This window comes from Lasiodiplodia theobromae, assembly GCF_012971845.1.
Source record: "Lasiodiplodia theobromae strain AM2As chromosome Unknown scaffold_21, whole genome shotgun sequence".
NCBI lineage: Eukaryota > Fungi > Ascomycota > Dothideomycetes > Botryosphaeriales > Botryosphaeriaceae > Lasiodiplodia > Lasiodiplodia theobromae.
The window spans coordinates 672,971-688,590 of record NW_023336419.1 but is presented as its reverse complement, the minus strand read 5'-3'; the positions used below and the strand labels follow the sequence as shown (position 1 = coordinate 688,590).

Here is a 15,620-nt window from a genome sequence, read left to right as displayed (position 1 = left end):
AGTGATTTTTGTAGCGGCGGTAAGTCGTCTCTTCACCATACACCCACATCACTTCCACAGCAATTGAAGAACATTACGACCAATGGTTTTCCAACCTATAGGTCAGTCACAGACAATTCTGGACCTTTAATTGCTGTTTTTCCTCGTCCCAAGTGCAACATAGTTGTCCCTGCTGTTCCGATACCAATTGATTCGAGATTTAATGTACCAGTACACGCAGCAGTACCGCACGTGGACCAACAGAATTTTCTCCTTCAAGACACCCTCATCACTCAAGTGCATCCTCTTGATCTTCTTCTACAACTGAAACACCCAGTCATCAGCACTGCGGCGGCCAACCGGGCACCCTGGTACCTAAAAACGCACCGGCACGAGCCGAGCCATACCCTGCATGACTGTCGGAACGGTACCTGCCGCAATGATCACAGGCACATATGCGGATGACCCGGCGCATATCATCAGTCATCTGGTCTGGGCATTGCTGCAGGACCGGGCCAGACCGACGTGCTTGGCAATGGCCATGATGCCTGGCGGTTTGGATACAAACACACAGAAGGCGATGCTTGGATGTTACACATCTCACGACATTTACCATCATGATGGTCGGTAATAGTAGATGGAAAGAGAAATACAAATAAATAATACAACTCCTACATAACGTCCAATAGGAAAAAGAAAAATGATACAAACAGACATCACAGCGCGTAACAAACATACAATCGTTCCACATACCTCGTCAAAGCCTTACCCAGATCGAGTCCTCCCTTTTTTTTGCAGGCTCTCTCGCAAAGCCTCCACGTCACCTCATCATCATCATCCTCAGTACTTCCTCTCCCGATAAACATCCCCAGTCAACCTAATCTCCAAATCCTTATCCCTGCCCCTCCCCTCCCTCTCCAGCCTCCTCACAAGCGGAATGACCGTCTCGCCAAACGCCTTAATCTCATCCTCATAGTGCAGGAAAGCCGTCAACAAGATATCGACACCGATGCTCTTCAGCAGCAAGATGCGATCCGCAACCTGCTCCTTGGTGCCGATCAGCTTCGTCTTGAACCCGTCGTTATACTGCACGAGGTCGTCGAACGACGAGTCGGCCCACATGCCACGACCATCCTGCGCCGACGCGCCCGCATTCCGCACCTGCTGGCGGAAGCCCTCGACGGCCTCGGGGTCAGCGCGGCCCTGGATCTCGCGCAGCACGCGGACGGCCTCGGCCTCGGTGTCGCGCACGATGACGAAGCCGTTGAGGGCGAAGCGCACCTGCCCTTCACGCCCATTCCTGCGCGCGCGCTCTTTCACGTCTTCGATCTGCGCGATGAAGGCTTCCAGCGTGTTGCCGTTCATGAAGTAGACGTCGGAGACGGCGGCAGCGTTGTCGCGGGCGTCGACGCTGTTGCCGCCCTGGAAGATCTCCGGGTGGGGGCGGCCGGGCCAGGCGAGCGGCTTGGGCTGCAAGGGGTAGTCGTTGAACTGGTAAAAGTCGCCCTTGTACGTGAAGCTCTTCTGCGTCCAGATGCCGCGGAGGCACTCGATGAACTCGCGGGACCGCCGGTAGCGCTCGGCGTGGTCGAGCCACCACTGGCCGATGGCGTGGAACTCTGCTTTGAACCATCCGGACACGACGTTGACGGCGACGCGGCCGTCGGTGTAGTTGTCGATGGACGCGATCTGCTTGGCCGCGATGGCAGGGTTCCAGGGACCGGGAAGCAGGGCGACGATGAGCTTGAGGCGCTCGGTGCTGTGGAGGAGGGCTTGCGAGAAGGTGACGGGCTCGTGCTGGTTCTCGGCGCCGTAGCCGGCCATGAAGCGGATCTGGCTGAGGGCGTATTCGAAGCCGACGCGTTCGGCTGTCTGCGCGTACCGCTTGTTCGACTTGAGGTCCCAGCTGGTGCGCTGCGGGATCTTCGAGATGACGAGGCCGCCCGAGACGTTGGGCACCCAGTACGCGAATTGGAGGCGGTTGGGGTCTGAGTTGAGCTGGTTGACGTACGCGAAGTCGTCGGCAGCAGGGGGTTCCGGGGCTACGCTTGCAACGCTGATGCCGTTGGGGATGCTTGGTGGGATCGAAGGGGGGCCGCTCGGGGCATCGGTCTCGGTGACGGGAAGGATGATACGCTTGCCCGTGAGTTCACCACTCCTCATCCGGTCGAGGGCAGCGTTGATGCCGTTAAGACCTCCGTCAGCCACCTCGATCTCGGGGAACTTCAAGGTCCTGGCGACCAAGAGCTCCTCAGCCCAAGTCATGAGAGCTTCGCCAATGGCAGATGCCGCGTGGAAGATCTTGATGGGCACAATGTGCTGCTGCACGTCGATGACCTTGTTCTTGGGGAGGCCGGCATAGCCGAGCAAGTGAGCACGCTTCTCAGCCGCCGAAGTGTGCAGCATGTCCTGCAGGTGCGTAGCCGACTCCCGCCCGGTCACGTCTATGGCGAAGCGCAGCTGGTTGCCGGTAATGCTGCGGATCACGTCGATGGCACGCTGGTGGTCGAACCTGTCCACGAGCATGTCGGCTCCGAAATCGATCAGACGCTTTCCGTTCCTGGCCACATCGGCCACCGCAATGACCCGGAGCCCTGCCAGCTTGGCAAGCTGGAGCGCGATGATGCCCGTGGTTGAAGAGCCTATCCCTTGTTAGTATAATGAAGGTACATTTTGAACCAGCAGCACTTACCTCCCCAAATCACGAGCCAATCCCCGCGGACTGGCCGTTCGTCAGCGGGAATGCTGTCAAACACCTCTGCGCGAACATCTTCCGGGAATTGGTGGCGGTCAATAGAGCGCACCAATTGATACAGGTCGGGGCCCAGAGGAGCGGCTACAGCGAGAGAGCTGAAGTCGACACCGAGCGAGGTACCGAGACCAAGGGCAGCAGCGACGAACGAGACACCAATTGCGGCACCTGTTCTCACCGACACGTCCTTGGGTATCCTAGCAACGTTGTAGTCGGTCGTCACGACGTACTCCTGGAACGCCGCCTTGCGAATGTCTCTGTAATCCGTCGAGGGGCCAAAGACGACGTCGCCCGCCTGCACTCGGCTCGGTTTGCGCGGCGCGCGAACAACCAAGCCGGCAAAGTCCCTGCCATTGACCCACGGATATGATGGTTGTCCGAAGCCGTCGTCGGGACCCTTCCAATCGACTGTGTTCAAGCCAATGGCAAGAACTTGGATAAGGAGCTCGTCGTCGCTCTTGAGCGGCGGGATTTCTTTCGATTTTTCGAGCGCGTGCTTCTGGCGCGGGCCATGGAGGAGGAGAAGGTCCTGCTGGGGGTGGCCCAGCTTGAGGAAATCGTCGTCCGAGCTGTAATGCGCCGCGCCATTGGACCCATTGGAAGGGCTCTCCCAAGGCGGACGGACGTGCGTGTAGTCGTGAGAAACGCTGGGCGGCCCTGACTTCAAAGAAGAGAAGGGCGCCGAAGAGACGGATGGCCGGTGCGAGGGCGGCACACTGTCCGAATGGCCATTGTACCCCTCACCCTCGCCCGGGCGAACGTACGAGGGAGTGTGGCGAAGGGAGAGGAAAGGACCGCTGACAAGTGAAGTAGGCATTGTGAGGATTGGAAGGCGCTGAACACACCGATGGAGAGGAAGAGTAGGGTTTGCGGCAGCTTAAGAATGAATTGGAAAATGACGAAATACCAACACGACGAATCATGCAATTGATGTGGATCAACGGTGGTTGCGATAGCGGCATGATTGGAAGAATTGAGGCAGCGTATGGGAGAGAGTTCTGAGCTTGTTTGTTTAGCCCGATGACGTGCTTCGGACCATTCTGAAGCTACTTTTGGATCGTCTTGGATTTTTTTTCAACACTGATGGTCTGGTAGGATCACTCGACAGTCAGTGCTAACAGGCAGCATAGCAGCAGCAAGTGTGACGTCTTCGGCCTGTGCGTTCGGGCTGCGCGAGGCGTGAAGATGTGCGGCGGCGATGAGTTGGCGAGAGGATTGGCAGACTCAGACCGCTCTGGCGGTCGTGTCACTGAGGGTGGGTGGGGAAAGCGGGTGGTGGACAACTCATCTTTGCCAGCGATGTCGTGATATTGCGGGGTTCAGCTGAGCAGGGAACAGGCCTTGAGGCTCAGCTCAACCAACAACACCATATTTCTGCATCACCTGGATTGTTTCTTTTCGTCACGCCTGTCTCGTTGCGGCTAATGGAGCCTTCTGTAGTTCGTGTCGCTGCCTTCCGCCGGTGGACCCTGCCCGAACACGTCAGCCCCACGCCCTCACGTGCCGCGGCCCGGAGCTCCCGCCTTCCTTCCATGCCGCTCTTCCTTCTTTTCTTGCTAGTCGATCCACTTTGAAGAAACTAAAACTATTTCCAACCTTGTTTTCGCACCACTTCAGACCGCACGTGAATGCTACTCTCACCGCACACCTCAGACTCGAATTTGCTAGAAACTCCTTTGTTCTGTACTTTAAGTTTTCGCTTTCGCTAGCCGTGCGCCCGAGATGCAACCATTTACGCCTCGAACGCTTCTGCTGACGACGACTCGGATCGACGCAGGGATTCATGAAACGCCCTGCTGACATCTCTGCTTCCACCCTCCCCGTTGTAGCTCTCACCCGACGCCCACTAACTTCTTCAAATTTGAGCTGCTCCCTTATGACTGGGATCATCTTAAACACACTCTGGCCTGCACGCACGCTCCCCAGCATACATTCCGCATTGTTATCATCTGCCAGCTTTTAGAGTGACAGCCTTCAGATTGCAGACGAAAAAACTTGTGCCTCATAGAATCGCCCCTGGATGCATCAACCTTTCAGCTACAACTTCACTTCCGCGGCGTCAAGCACGCCTCAAGGTGTCCTTGTAAAACAAAGCAAAGGAAAGAAAAATCAGCATGCAAGCACGGCAATACCCACTGTCGCTGTCACAGATCTCCCGCACGGCAACCTCCTGTCGGATGAAATCCCGGTTGGCAACATGTGGATCACAATCCCCGCTTCCAGACTCTTGATTACCTACCGTTGGCTCGACAGGCCAATCATGCACAAAATCACACTCCCACATGCGCGGAATCCACACTGCAAGCCTGTTTCCACATGGCTACCCTTAGCCGACGCTGTAGCGGGAGCCAATTTAGCGCCCTCTCGGAACCGCACAGCGACCCAGACCGCGTCATCAGAATATCCATCTTGGGCAGAACACCGCTTCCCGCGTCTCAGATCCGGCAGCCCCCGTGAGAACTATCCCCTGAACCCTGCGGTATTAGACGCTCTAGAAACCCTGGGAGAATGAGGACGTTTTGCTAATCTCTTCCGCCGCCTCATACATTCCGTGCATCTCCACTCAGCCCGTTCGAGGCCCCAAATTTTTAGACTCCTTTCCGAGCTCCGGGCTTGGCGTTAGCAACAGACTTCTGAACACGGTGCCGCCGGTAAATTCTTGAGTGAATACCAAGGAGATGCTTGCTCTGTGGCGGGAATCTTGTTTTAGCCAAGGAACTGCAAGGTCGCACTACAAACATTTACAACGAGACCCAATGCAACAGCCCAAATACAGAATATATCATCTCTCCGATATTCGCTGATCTTTACGCACTCTGGCGCATCGCATCAATGGCCGCTATGGACACAGTGATCTTCACACGCGGCACATCCTCCACGCATCGCGCCGGATCCCATTTACCCACTTTTCCCCCCGCCGCCTGCACCTACCACTGCGAATGAAACAAACGGCCCTGTTTCCCGTCAGCCGGGACGAGCTCGAGCTCCCGGCCGTATCACTATTACTCATGGTCCTGTTCGGCTCTCTCCCTACTTTCAGTAACCGGCGTTCCAGCTGCTTACTTCGCCATCAAATTGCCGGGCGGCATATTGCTGCGTATTTGCTTTGCCAGCCCCGCCATTGGCCCCTTCGCTTCACAGAATCCTTCATACTTGGTGCCGAAGTGGCGGCTTTTAATATAAGAGTTGGCGAGCTTTCCGCATCCGGAGAGAATATGCCGTCTTGCATACATCTTTGCCCCATTGGCAGAAAGTCGGCACATGCAACCTATTTTCCGTCGGCCTCCGGTATCCAATCCGCCTATTTTCTAACCCCGCGAGGCAGGTTCCTCGTAACCATAACCAATACACTAAATTCCCTTGTTCTTGCCACTCCTATTCGATGACCGCCTCAGACAACACTCGTATCTTCAACTTCGTATTTCGTCGGCACCGGTAGCGGCCATGGGAATCCAAACCCACGTAGAGGATCTCGAGCCGGTCAGCTGGGCCTTGATGGCCCTAGCTATCCTCTTGGTCATCGTCAGATTAACCATCCGCTACACCGCCACACGTCAACTCCGCACTGAGGACATCATGGTCGGCGTGGCTCTGGTAAGTACATCCTCGGAGGTGCCGATGCTCTTCGTTACTCACGCTCAACCGCGTAGTTGATGGATATAGGGGCAACTGTGTCATTAGCGCTGGCCGTACAACTGGGTGGACTTGGAAAGCATCGAGCCGGCTTGACGGAGAAGCAAAATGATGCCAGAACCAAGGTATGTTTCCGGATTCTGAGGGGAGTGATGCAAATCGCTGACATTCCTCAGGCCAACTACGCCCAACACCTTCTTTACATCGCCGTCATAGCCACTGCCAAAATCTCGATGACTGTCTTCTTCCGGCGGCTCGCCGTCAAGAAAGTAAATCTCCCCCATACCCAGGTTAACAACTACTCCAAACGGCTAACTCATCCCTCTCAAGATCCACCATCGCGTAATCTGGGCCCTCGCCATCATCATCGCCCTCTGGGCCATCAGCTCCGAGTTCATTGTGGCCTTCCAATGTCCGATGCCGCATCCCTGGGACCCCACAGCCTACCCCGCCGGCTCCTGCCTGCCGGAGAAGATCTGGCTCTACGTGACTGTCGTAGACTGCCTGACTGAGGCCATGATAATGGCTCTGCCTTTCTGGATCATCTATAACGTGCGCATACCGCGTCGAAAGAAATGGCTGATACAGACCCTGTTCGCCTTCCGCATCGTGTACGTCCACAACAACAACATCCCCACCAACCGAAAGAAAAAAAAGACTAACCGTCAGGTACGCACAACAGCGTCATCGCCGCCAGCATAACCCGCTACGTCGCATCCCAAGCCCGGGCTACATCCTCGACGACGACGTCAGTGAGCCGACATCAGCATCGCACCGCAGTAACGACGACGAAAGCAGCAACCGCAGCCGCCCCTTTCGACACCTCGTACGACCAGACCGGCTACTGGCTGTGGACGGACCTGCACAGCACCATCGCCATCATCGCCGCCTGCATTCCAGCGCTCAAGCCCTTCCTCGAGTGGTCCGCCGGCCGCATCGCTGGGAACATCTCCTCCGCCTCCGCCTCGCTTCCGGCGTCGTACGGGTTCCAACGCTCGGCGCGGGCCGGCGGGTACGTTTGCAGTTGCAGCAGCGATAAGAAGAAGAAGAAGAAGGCGTATCCGCTGAGGGCGATGATGTCGTCGGGCGGGAGGGATGGTGGTGACGACGACGATATCGAGAGGGCTGCTGCTGTTGCTGACGGCGGCAGCAGCAGGCGGCCGACGGTAGTGGATGTGAGGGAGAGCAGCACTGAGAGTATAGCGGAGACGGAGGCGAGCGAGGCGGGGATCATCGATGGGCGGACGAAGAAGAAGACGGAGTGGGAGGTGATGGGCTACTACGGCAATAGCGGTATGGCACCGAGAGAGTCGGCAGACGATGCGCGTAGGGAAAGAGGTGTGAGCGCTTTGTAGTTGTGTGGGCGGGCTGCCCGGTAGAGTGCGTGGACGTTCTTTACTATTTTTTTTCTTTTGTTATATCAAGTGATGAATGAAATGTTTTATCACAATGCGATATTTTCTAAGCGTGTCTTTCAGTATCACATGAAGACGAGGTAAGGTATATCTCTAGTATAACTACTGAGGCAGTGAGGGTTTGAAGTGAAATGCGGGCCCGAATTTACAAGTTTTAACTCAAACCGAACACAAAAAACCAACACTTAATTCATCTAGCCAACGCCCTTCACCTACACTTTTCACAACACCTCCAACATTTTCCCAAACATCCTTCTGATACTTCTGATCAAGTTTTATATATCATTCGGGTAATTTGGCGCTCTGTCTCACACCATTCACCACACACTTCCCCTTCTCACAACTAAACCTCACACGCACAACATTTCTCTCAATCAACCATCAAAGAAATAATCAATAATTAATACACTACTTAATCGAACCAAAAACCACCGCACCACCCAATCCTTCCTTCTCACGCACCAACACCCCCATCCATATCCGCCTTCCCACCATACCCCTGCGCCTTCCTCCTCTGCGCTTCATCACTTCCCCCTTCGACCAAGGCCTCCGTGCCACCGAATCCACCTTCATGCGCAGCGTGGCCGGTGCCTGCCACCGCCGGGTCGGTGTAGCCCGTCATGCCGCCTTCCTCGGAGATCGCCTGGCCGAAACGGATCTTCTCGGCCGGCGAGACTTGCGTGGCCGCGTTGGCCGTCTTGTGGTGGGTCGAGCCGGAGCCGGAGCTGGGTGCGTCGGCGGTGGTGGATAAACCGTCTGAAGGAAGAGAAGCGTGTGACGTCAGTGTGATTGCTGGTGGCATGGAAGTGTGGGACTGCGTGGTTGGTGTGGGTTGGGGGGCGGCTCTGCTTTAGGGACACTGGAGACTTGGGCGGTATGACGGACAGTGGAAGGGGAAAACCGAGGGGTATTGATGCTCTGTGGGAGAGTTTGGGAGGGAATTTGGTTGGTTGGCTACGTACGACCTAGTTGTCCCGGCTCCTTGGCGGTAGGGTTGGTGACGGTCTTGATGGACTCGTACCTGTCAATTGTGACTTGGGGTTAGCGAACCGCTCGATGGCAGAAGAGGAGCGACGCTGCATATGGTATGACGTGGGCGGGCAGCTGCTGTGAACGAGGGAAAGGCGTACTGCGTGTTGCGGCCACCGGGCTCAGTGTCCATGAGGTTAGAAGACATGGTTGATGTTCTGGAAAGTTGAGGACTGAAGTGTTCTGTGAGAGAAGGCTGGAGTAGAATCGATCGAGGGAACAATCGGTCTTTAAGCAGCGCGGGGTGTAGAGCGGAAGTTGTTGAGATGTGCTGCAGCTCCCCTCCATAGCTATGACGTAGGCTGCTGGATCCCTCCGCATCATGCATTCCTAAAGCAGTTAACACACATGCCATTCACGTTGCTCACAGCCAAAACGAGGCAACAGCTTCTAGGACATCGACATCTGCATTTCGCTATTCCACAGATGCGTGGTGCTCGTGAAATTTTGCGGTGTCATCCGCCCCCTTCGACCTATGCGACCCCGGCAATTTCTGTCACTCGATCGAACACGCTACCGTCCGACCCTACCCATTCCATTTTGATATTTTGTCATGCTGAAGAAAATAAAATAACCCGACTAAAACATCCCAAGCCTTTCAACCCGAGACGCCCACCGATAAAGGACCTCTTTTTCGACCAGGGCGTACACATGGCGAGAATGCCCGTCGTCCGTTCATCAGCCGCCGAGCACTTCGCCGTGCTCGCTGTCGTCTAAAAAGCGTCGTCGGAGCAGGAACCGGAACCGCGGAGCATTTACTGGGGAGCGTTGCCAGCAGCGGGGGCACGGCCACGGCCGAAGCCACCACGGAACTGGGGCTGGAACTCGCCGGGGGCACCGCCCTCCTTCTCGCCGGCATCACGGCGGCGGTAGGAGTCACGGTCGCCACGGGGACCACCACGGCCACCACCACGGCGCTCGCCGTCGAGCATGCCACGCGGGGGAGCGTGCGAGCGCTGCTGCTTGATGTGGGTCTGGGGAACGATCTCGGCCGGGAGGTGGAGCCACTCGCGGAGGTAGTCAAGACCCTCGGGGCTGCATGCACGTTAGCAAAGAGCACAATCTAGTGTGGGACTATGTGGCGACTAACGTGAGGGTGTAGTAGTACCACTGCCACGAGAACTGGGTCTTCAGGTAGCCGCGGGAGGTGAGGGACTGGCAAGCCTTGATGACCTATTCGCAGATAATTAGTTTCAATCCCAAACAATTGAGTCGTGATCGCAGATCAGGAGAAGAGTTGTTGGAGGTGCACATCTCGTGTGCATCTGGGATTCGGAGATTCAGGTTGCACGTACATAGAGGTTCTTGGTGTCAATGTCCTGGTGCTTGGGAAGGTTGAAGTCCCTGCAGAGCGCAAGTCAGTCTCCAAACATAGTCGATACCCCAAAATATTTCCAGCTCGAATTCCACCCTCTCCGTCGCTTCATATCTCCAGGGAAAGTACTGACTTCTTGGCGACGAGAACACCCTCACGGAAGATGTACTCGTGAATCTTCTTGCGGTCGGCCTTGGGAATAAGCCTAGCGGAATTTTCGATCAGCCCCAGTTCGTCCAACAGCAGCAGCGCAGCGCGCAATCGTCCTCCTCTCGCAAAGCAGCATCGCAGGTATGGGGATCGCGTACATGATGGGCGACTGTGGTGGTTAGTCCGGAGGGTGGGTTTGCGGGTGGGCTGGCTCGTCGTCGTCGGTCGGAGGGTTCCTTGGTGGTTTTCCAACAGCTGATTAACGATGTGCGCGGAGGTCTCGGTTAACCCGCCCCGGCCAGCGCCAAGACTTCTGCGCCCCCGGCGACTGCCCGCAACGCTCAACGCCGCCGCCGCCCGTCAAAGTCCAACACCGCGTTCACGCTCAGCACACCGTCGGCAACTCCCTGCAGCTGCGCTAATTTTCTCGCATCCGCGCTGCATACGGACACCGTGAAACCATCGACCCCCTACTGTCCTCGCCGACACCGGAAACCCTCAGCGCTGCAGCCACTCACATCCAACATGGCGCCATCAACCATCAACGTCCTCCTCACCTCGTTTCCGGGCCTGGGTCTGCCGAAGACGCTCTCGCTCCCCCTCCCAGCCACATCCACCGTCGCCGACTTCAGCGCGGCGCTGACCCAGCGCATCCCCTCCATCGACAACCGACTGATCCTGACGACCAACTCCAACAAACTCCTACAACCCGACTCTGCCACGCCACTATCGTCACTGCTCTCTTCCTCATCCGCCGAGCAAGATGCCCCCGCTTTCCTCTCCCTGCGCCTCACCGCACCCCTGTGCGGTGGTAAGGGTGGTTTCGGCTCGCAGCTGCGCGCGGCCGGCGGGCGTATGCGCAAGAAGCGCGGCGCGGGCGAGAACAACGGCTCGTCGCGCAACCTGGACGGACGGCGACTGCGCACCGTGACCGAGGCGAAGGCCCTGGCTGAGTACCTGGCCGTGAAGCCCGAGATGGACCAGAAGCAGAAGGAGGAGCGGCGCCAGCGGTGGCAGGAGATTGTCGAGATGGCCGAGCGCAAGGAGGAGGAGATCTTGAAGGGCGGCAAGGGCAGGCTGAATGGAGAGTGGGTCGAGGCCAAGGAGGAGGCCGAGGAGCGGACGAGGCTGGCGGTGCTGGAGGCGATGAAGAAGGGGGATATCAAGGACGTTCTGGGCAAGGAGAGTGATAGCTCGGCGAGCCCCTCTGAGGGCAGCGAGGGCAGTGAGAGTGAGGAGGAGATCAAGGCTAGCGCGCCGAAGGCTAGTGCGTCGAAGCCTGCTGCTCCGGCAAACAGGACCTTCTTCGGTTGGGACGATGACGAGGATATGAGCGAAGATGATGAAGATGAGGAACCCGAGGAACCGGAAGTTGAGGGCAAGGGCAAGGCTAAGGCTTAAGAAATTTTTGACAACAAGTTTGGTGTTTCGGCGCAAGGCTCGGGGCAAAGATATTGGCGTTCTGGTACGAAATTCAATTATACCCGGATTCGAATGGTTCATTACTACCTATCATTTCGAGGCCTTCAGACATGAGTGAAGCCGTTCTGTTCCCCTCGCGGATCTCCACTATTTTTATCAAGCCCTCCTCTCCTCCTGCGCCCATGTCACCCTCCGCTCCGCCCTCATCCGATCAAAGGCCAACACGCTCCCCAACAGCACCTGCGCCCCAGCCGCACAGTCCTCCGGCGCGCAGAACTCGCTCGGATTGTGGCTCACGCCGTCCCTGCACGGCACGAAGATCATGCCCGTGGGGCACCTGCGCGACGCATACACACTATCGTGTCCCGCACCGCTCGTCAGATCTCTAGTCAAGCCCCTCGTGCCGTCGTACCAGCCGCTCGCCTTGCGCACGCACGCCACCGCATCCTCGTGGAACACGACGGCCGGGCTGACGCTGTCGGTCGCCCACTCGATCTCGCACGGCACGCCCCTGGTGCACCCGGCCGACACGTCCGTCCCCGCGCCGCCGAGCAGCGACGAGCTGCCCGGAGCGGCGTCGCCGCGCGCGATGGCGGCGAAGTCGGTGCGCAGCGCGTCCTCGAGCGCGTCCAGCACGGCGTCGGACGGAGAGCGGATGTCCAGGCTGAAGCGCACGTGGCCTGGGACCGTGTTGGTGCTGCCCGGCGTGAGCGTCAGGATGCCGGTGCTGGCGAGGGCGGAGGGGTGCGCGGTGGCGAGGCGGTGCGAGTGTAGGATCAGCTTGGATGCTGTGAGGAGGGCGTCGGAGCGTGTGGGGAAGGGGGTTGTGCCCGTGTGGCAGTCTGGATGGGAGAACATGGTCAGTTTGGTGATAAGGACAAGAAGAGTGCGGTGATGAATTTTTGCTTACCTCGTCCTTTCACATCGATCGTGAACCAGCGGTACGCTTGCACGCCTTGCACGACGCCGATCTTTTTCTGTTCGGCTTCGAGAATGGGGCCTTGTTCGATGTGGAGCTCGAAATGGGCGGCCATGGGCATGGCTTCGTGGCTGGCCGGAGTCTTGCCTAGATAACCGATGCGCTCCAGCTCGGTCTTCATCGTTGCAGTACCGCCACCAACCTCGCGCAGGTTGTGGGCGCGCTCAAGAGGAATATCGCCAGACCAGACCCCTGATGCGACCATGGATATGGGGAAGCGGGCTCCTTCTTCGCTGTTTGGGGTCAAAACTTTGTTCCAATGCGCAACATGGAAGCCGTGGAAAACAAGAAAAGTAGAGGTACATACTTGGTCCAATTCACTACTCCGACAGGGAACTCTGTCTCTACCCAATTTTCACTGAGGACTTTGAGCATCTCGACACCAGCAGTGACACCAAGAATGCCATCATACCGGCCACCAGTAGGCTGCGTATCGAGATGAGAGCCTGCGAAAGTAGCGGGGCCTTGTCGTCGCCCGGGACGAATTGCAAAGATGTTGCCCATGGCATCGATGGTGGTGTGGCAGCCGAGCGCTTGGGTGGTTGCCACGAACCAGTCTCGAACTTCTTTATCCGCATCAGAAAGAGAGAGGCGAGACATTCCTATCTCAGTTGGAGCGCTGTAAAGGTCATCAGGACATGGTTTGATTGCAAAGAAAAAATATGCAGGTAGTTTTTGGGTGCAATAGTTGCGCCTGTGAATAAGACAAATTTGGGATAAAAACCAAACCTCGGTTTGAAAGAAACAAACTTAAATTGAAATTTAGACTTACGTTCCCCAACGCTCGCCTGTTCCCCATGAGCATGTGTAGTGAATATCCTCCATCAGCCTGCTCTGGTTGACTTTCAAGCTGGCGAGATCCGGTTCAGACATCTCCACTGTATGCCATGCTCTGCTTCCTGACACACTGAAGCATCTAAAGTTCTGAGGACGCAGCATGGGTTTGAACGGTGCCACAGGTCGCGCACATCGCCTGAGTAGTCCGCAACCCGCAGCTTGCCGCCGCGCGATAGCTGAAATCATGCTTCTTGTTGTTATTGCCATAGCCAATATTGATTTCTGGTGCTGATCTGAGGTTGTAGGGAGCAATTGAGGGTGATGGCTGGTTTTTATGAGCGTATGGAATGTAGGTGGAGTGAGATGTCGTTGAGACAAAAGCAAGATGATCCGACCACTGAGCTTGGCTGTCACGGAGATAAGACCTGGCAGGCAGCACCCATGGGGTTGGCGTTGTGAAACGTGGGGGTTAGTCGCCGTGCCGTCTTTCCCGATTCAGTCGTCAGCTGACGCCGCGACCATCGACGTCACCTCAAAATGTATTTCTTGCAATGTAAAATTCAATACAAAATTGATGGCTTGAAATAAAAAGGCGAATGCTAGAGATGATAGGGTCTCTATATCTATCCAATCTGAAAGGCTCAATGCAGATTCTAAATTGGTATCGTGCAATTGATGCTTCTATCCAGCCTTGCATCGCCTTCTGCTCATATCTTGAAATGATAAAGGTTGACATTTATGCAGACTTGATCTGATGAACAAGGCCGTCGCTTCCCCTCCAAGTTCTAGTACTATAAATATAACTAGCTGGACGCTTTGCCCAAGGCGAAGCATTAGCCATGTAATGTGATCGAGAATGCAGTGAAATATACCAATCAAATACTGCAATGTTGTCGTACTCAGCTATTTGCGAAGGTAAAATTCCCCGATAGAGATTTAATGCGTGACGGGACATGCAAGATGGAGGGGCTATTGCTTTTCAAAAGGGCAAACGGCGCCTCAATTTGCGGTGCTGGACAATCAGTTGGGAATTTGCCGGGCCATTCAAATAAAAGCCTGACGCATAATCCTAAATTTTTAGAATAGCATTGTATGTACATCTAGCTTCCTTAAAAGCTTCAAGAAGTCGAGAGAGGTCAACATGTCGGACGACAGGGGCCGTGGTTACGAGGATGGCTCCTCAGAAAGCTCCTTCTCGCCACCGCGCGGTATTATGGATTTAGGTGAAATGTCACAGATGAGCATGATACCGGCCCCACTCACTATACGAAGAGTCCCACCATTACCGCCACTCGATAGTCGAACGGGGCAGTCAGCCCCTCGAGTAGACATCACAGCTATTAATAGCTACTTGTCAGACGAAAGGGAAAATAGGGAGAACGAGAGCAGCCCGCGCAGAACGAACAGGACGCCCCGCAGCCATCCCTCGCCTTTCACCGCCCAGCGATCCCCACGTAGCCCTTTCGCCGCTCTCCCGGCCGACGATCCTCGCCGGGGCGCCGAACACCGCCCAGATGAAAGCTTCTTCACCCGCAGTCACGGACCTTTTTCCTTCACACCCCTTCACCCTCCTTGGTTTGCTGGCGCCAACACGAACACCATGGATGCACAGCGCACCACCGAGCTCGAGCCCGCCTCAGGCGAGAACACCTGTAAGTTCCCCTGCCCTACTCCGCGGATTTGCCAGATTCAATATCGATGCTAAATATACCCCAGCATTTTCAACTCAGCAGGAGCGCCACCACCGCCGCCGCGGGCCTCCCGCCCGCCGACCCACTAACCCCCCTGCACCCCGCGTGGCTCCGCCGATCCCTCCTGGGGGCTCGCACCCGTCGCCCGCGCAGCAGCAGGCCAACAACTTCGACCGTCTGCCCCTTGGTAAGTTCTCACGCCGTTACTTCCGTGTCTACTTCGAGAGGTTATGATCTAGTGTGACTAAACGATGCTTATCCTAACCCAGGCCGCAGGCAGCACGCTGAAGTCTCGCAGGGGGAGGAAAGTAGTATGGAGGAAGATCAAGGGGGCCGCTAGGAAATGGTGGAGTAAGCGGCACAAGATCACGAGCATGCGTGAGGAGGGAGATGAAGGCGGCCCTTCATGAACGCTGGTGGTCAGCTGGGAGGGGTTTGCGTCGATGCTTGCGCTTCACTTCACTTCGAAACGTATGTT

The 15,620-nt window shown here is 56.4% G+C and overlaps 7 protein-coding genes across 7 annotated transcripts; 3 read left to right on the top strand and 4 right to left on the bottom strand.

Moving 5' to 3' along the window:
* Window positions 1-819: 819 nt before the first annotated feature.
* Window positions 820-3,548, bottom strand: LTHEOB_7247 (alcohol dehydrogenase; the record flags this gene model as incomplete). Its single annotated transcript, XM_035516592.1, has 2 exons — window positions 820-2,621; window positions 2,672-3,548. The coding sequence occupies 2 exons, from the start codon at window positions 3,546-3,548 to the stop codon at window positions 820-822; spliced, it is 2,679 nt and encodes an 892-aa protein (XP_035371694.1).
* Window positions 3,549-6,175: 2,627 nt separating this feature from the next.
* Window positions 6,176-7,719, top strand: LTHEOB_7246 (uncharacterized protein; the record flags this gene model as incomplete). The annotated part of the gene is made up of 5 exons (XM_035516591.1): window positions 6,176-6,325; window positions 6,382-6,489; window positions 6,541-6,633; window positions 6,695-6,975; window positions 7,047-7,719. 5 exons carry the CDS (start codon window positions 6,176-6,178, stop codon window positions 7,717-7,719), a joined length of 1,305 nt encoding a protein of 434 aa, XP_035371693.1.
* Window positions 7,720-8,233: 514 nt separating this feature from the next.
* LTHEOB_7245 (uncharacterized protein) lies at window positions 8,234-8,956 on the bottom strand (the record flags this gene model as incomplete). Its single annotated transcript, XM_035516590.1, has 3 exons — window positions 8,234-8,535; window positions 8,742-8,800; window positions 8,910-8,956. 3 exons carry the CDS (start codon window positions 8,954-8,956, stop codon window positions 8,234-8,236), a joined length of 408 nt encoding a protein of 135 aa, XP_035371692.1.
* A 607-nt stretch (window positions 8,957-9,563) lies between these two features.
* LTHEOB_7244 (40s ribosomal protein s10) lies at window positions 9,564-10,433 on the bottom strand (the record flags this gene model as incomplete). The annotated part of the gene is made up of 5 exons (XM_035516589.1): window positions 9,564-9,843; window positions 9,899-9,981; window positions 10,104-10,152; window positions 10,257-10,315; window positions 10,365-10,433. The coding sequence occupies 5 exons, from the start codon at window positions 10,431-10,433 to the stop codon at window positions 9,564-9,566; spliced, it is 540 nt and encodes a 179-aa protein (XP_035371691.1).
* A 365-nt stretch (window positions 10,434-10,798) lies between these two features.
* On the top strand, window positions 10,799-11,674 carry LTHEOB_7243 (Telomere maintenance protein; the record flags this gene model as incomplete). The annotated part of the gene is made up of 1 exon (XM_035516588.1): window positions 10,799-11,674. One exon carries the CDS (start codon window positions 10,799-10,801, stop codon window positions 11,672-11,674), a length of 876 nt encoding a protein of 291 aa, XP_035371690.1.
* Window positions 11,675-11,851: 177 nt separating this feature from the next.
* On the bottom strand, window positions 11,852-13,613 carry LTHEOB_7242 (N-carbamoyl-l-amino acid hydrolase; the record flags this gene model as incomplete). Its single annotated transcript, XM_035516587.1, has 4 exons — window positions 11,852-12,537; window positions 12,606-12,907; window positions 12,982-13,293; window positions 13,447-13,613. The coding sequence occupies 4 exons, from the start codon at window positions 13,611-13,613 to the stop codon at window positions 11,852-11,854; spliced, it is 1,467 nt and encodes a 488-aa protein (XP_035371689.1).
* A 1,438-nt stretch (window positions 13,614-15,051) lies between these two features.
* LTHEOB_7241 (uncharacterized protein) lies at window positions 15,052-15,552 on the top strand (the record flags this gene model as incomplete). Its single annotated transcript, XM_035516586.1, has 3 exons — window positions 15,052-15,103; window positions 15,168-15,329; window positions 15,419-15,552. 3 exons carry the CDS (start codon window positions 15,052-15,054, stop codon window positions 15,550-15,552), a joined length of 348 nt encoding a protein of 115 aa, XP_035371688.1.
* Between the last annotated feature and the right edge of the window lie 68 nt (window positions 15,553-15,620).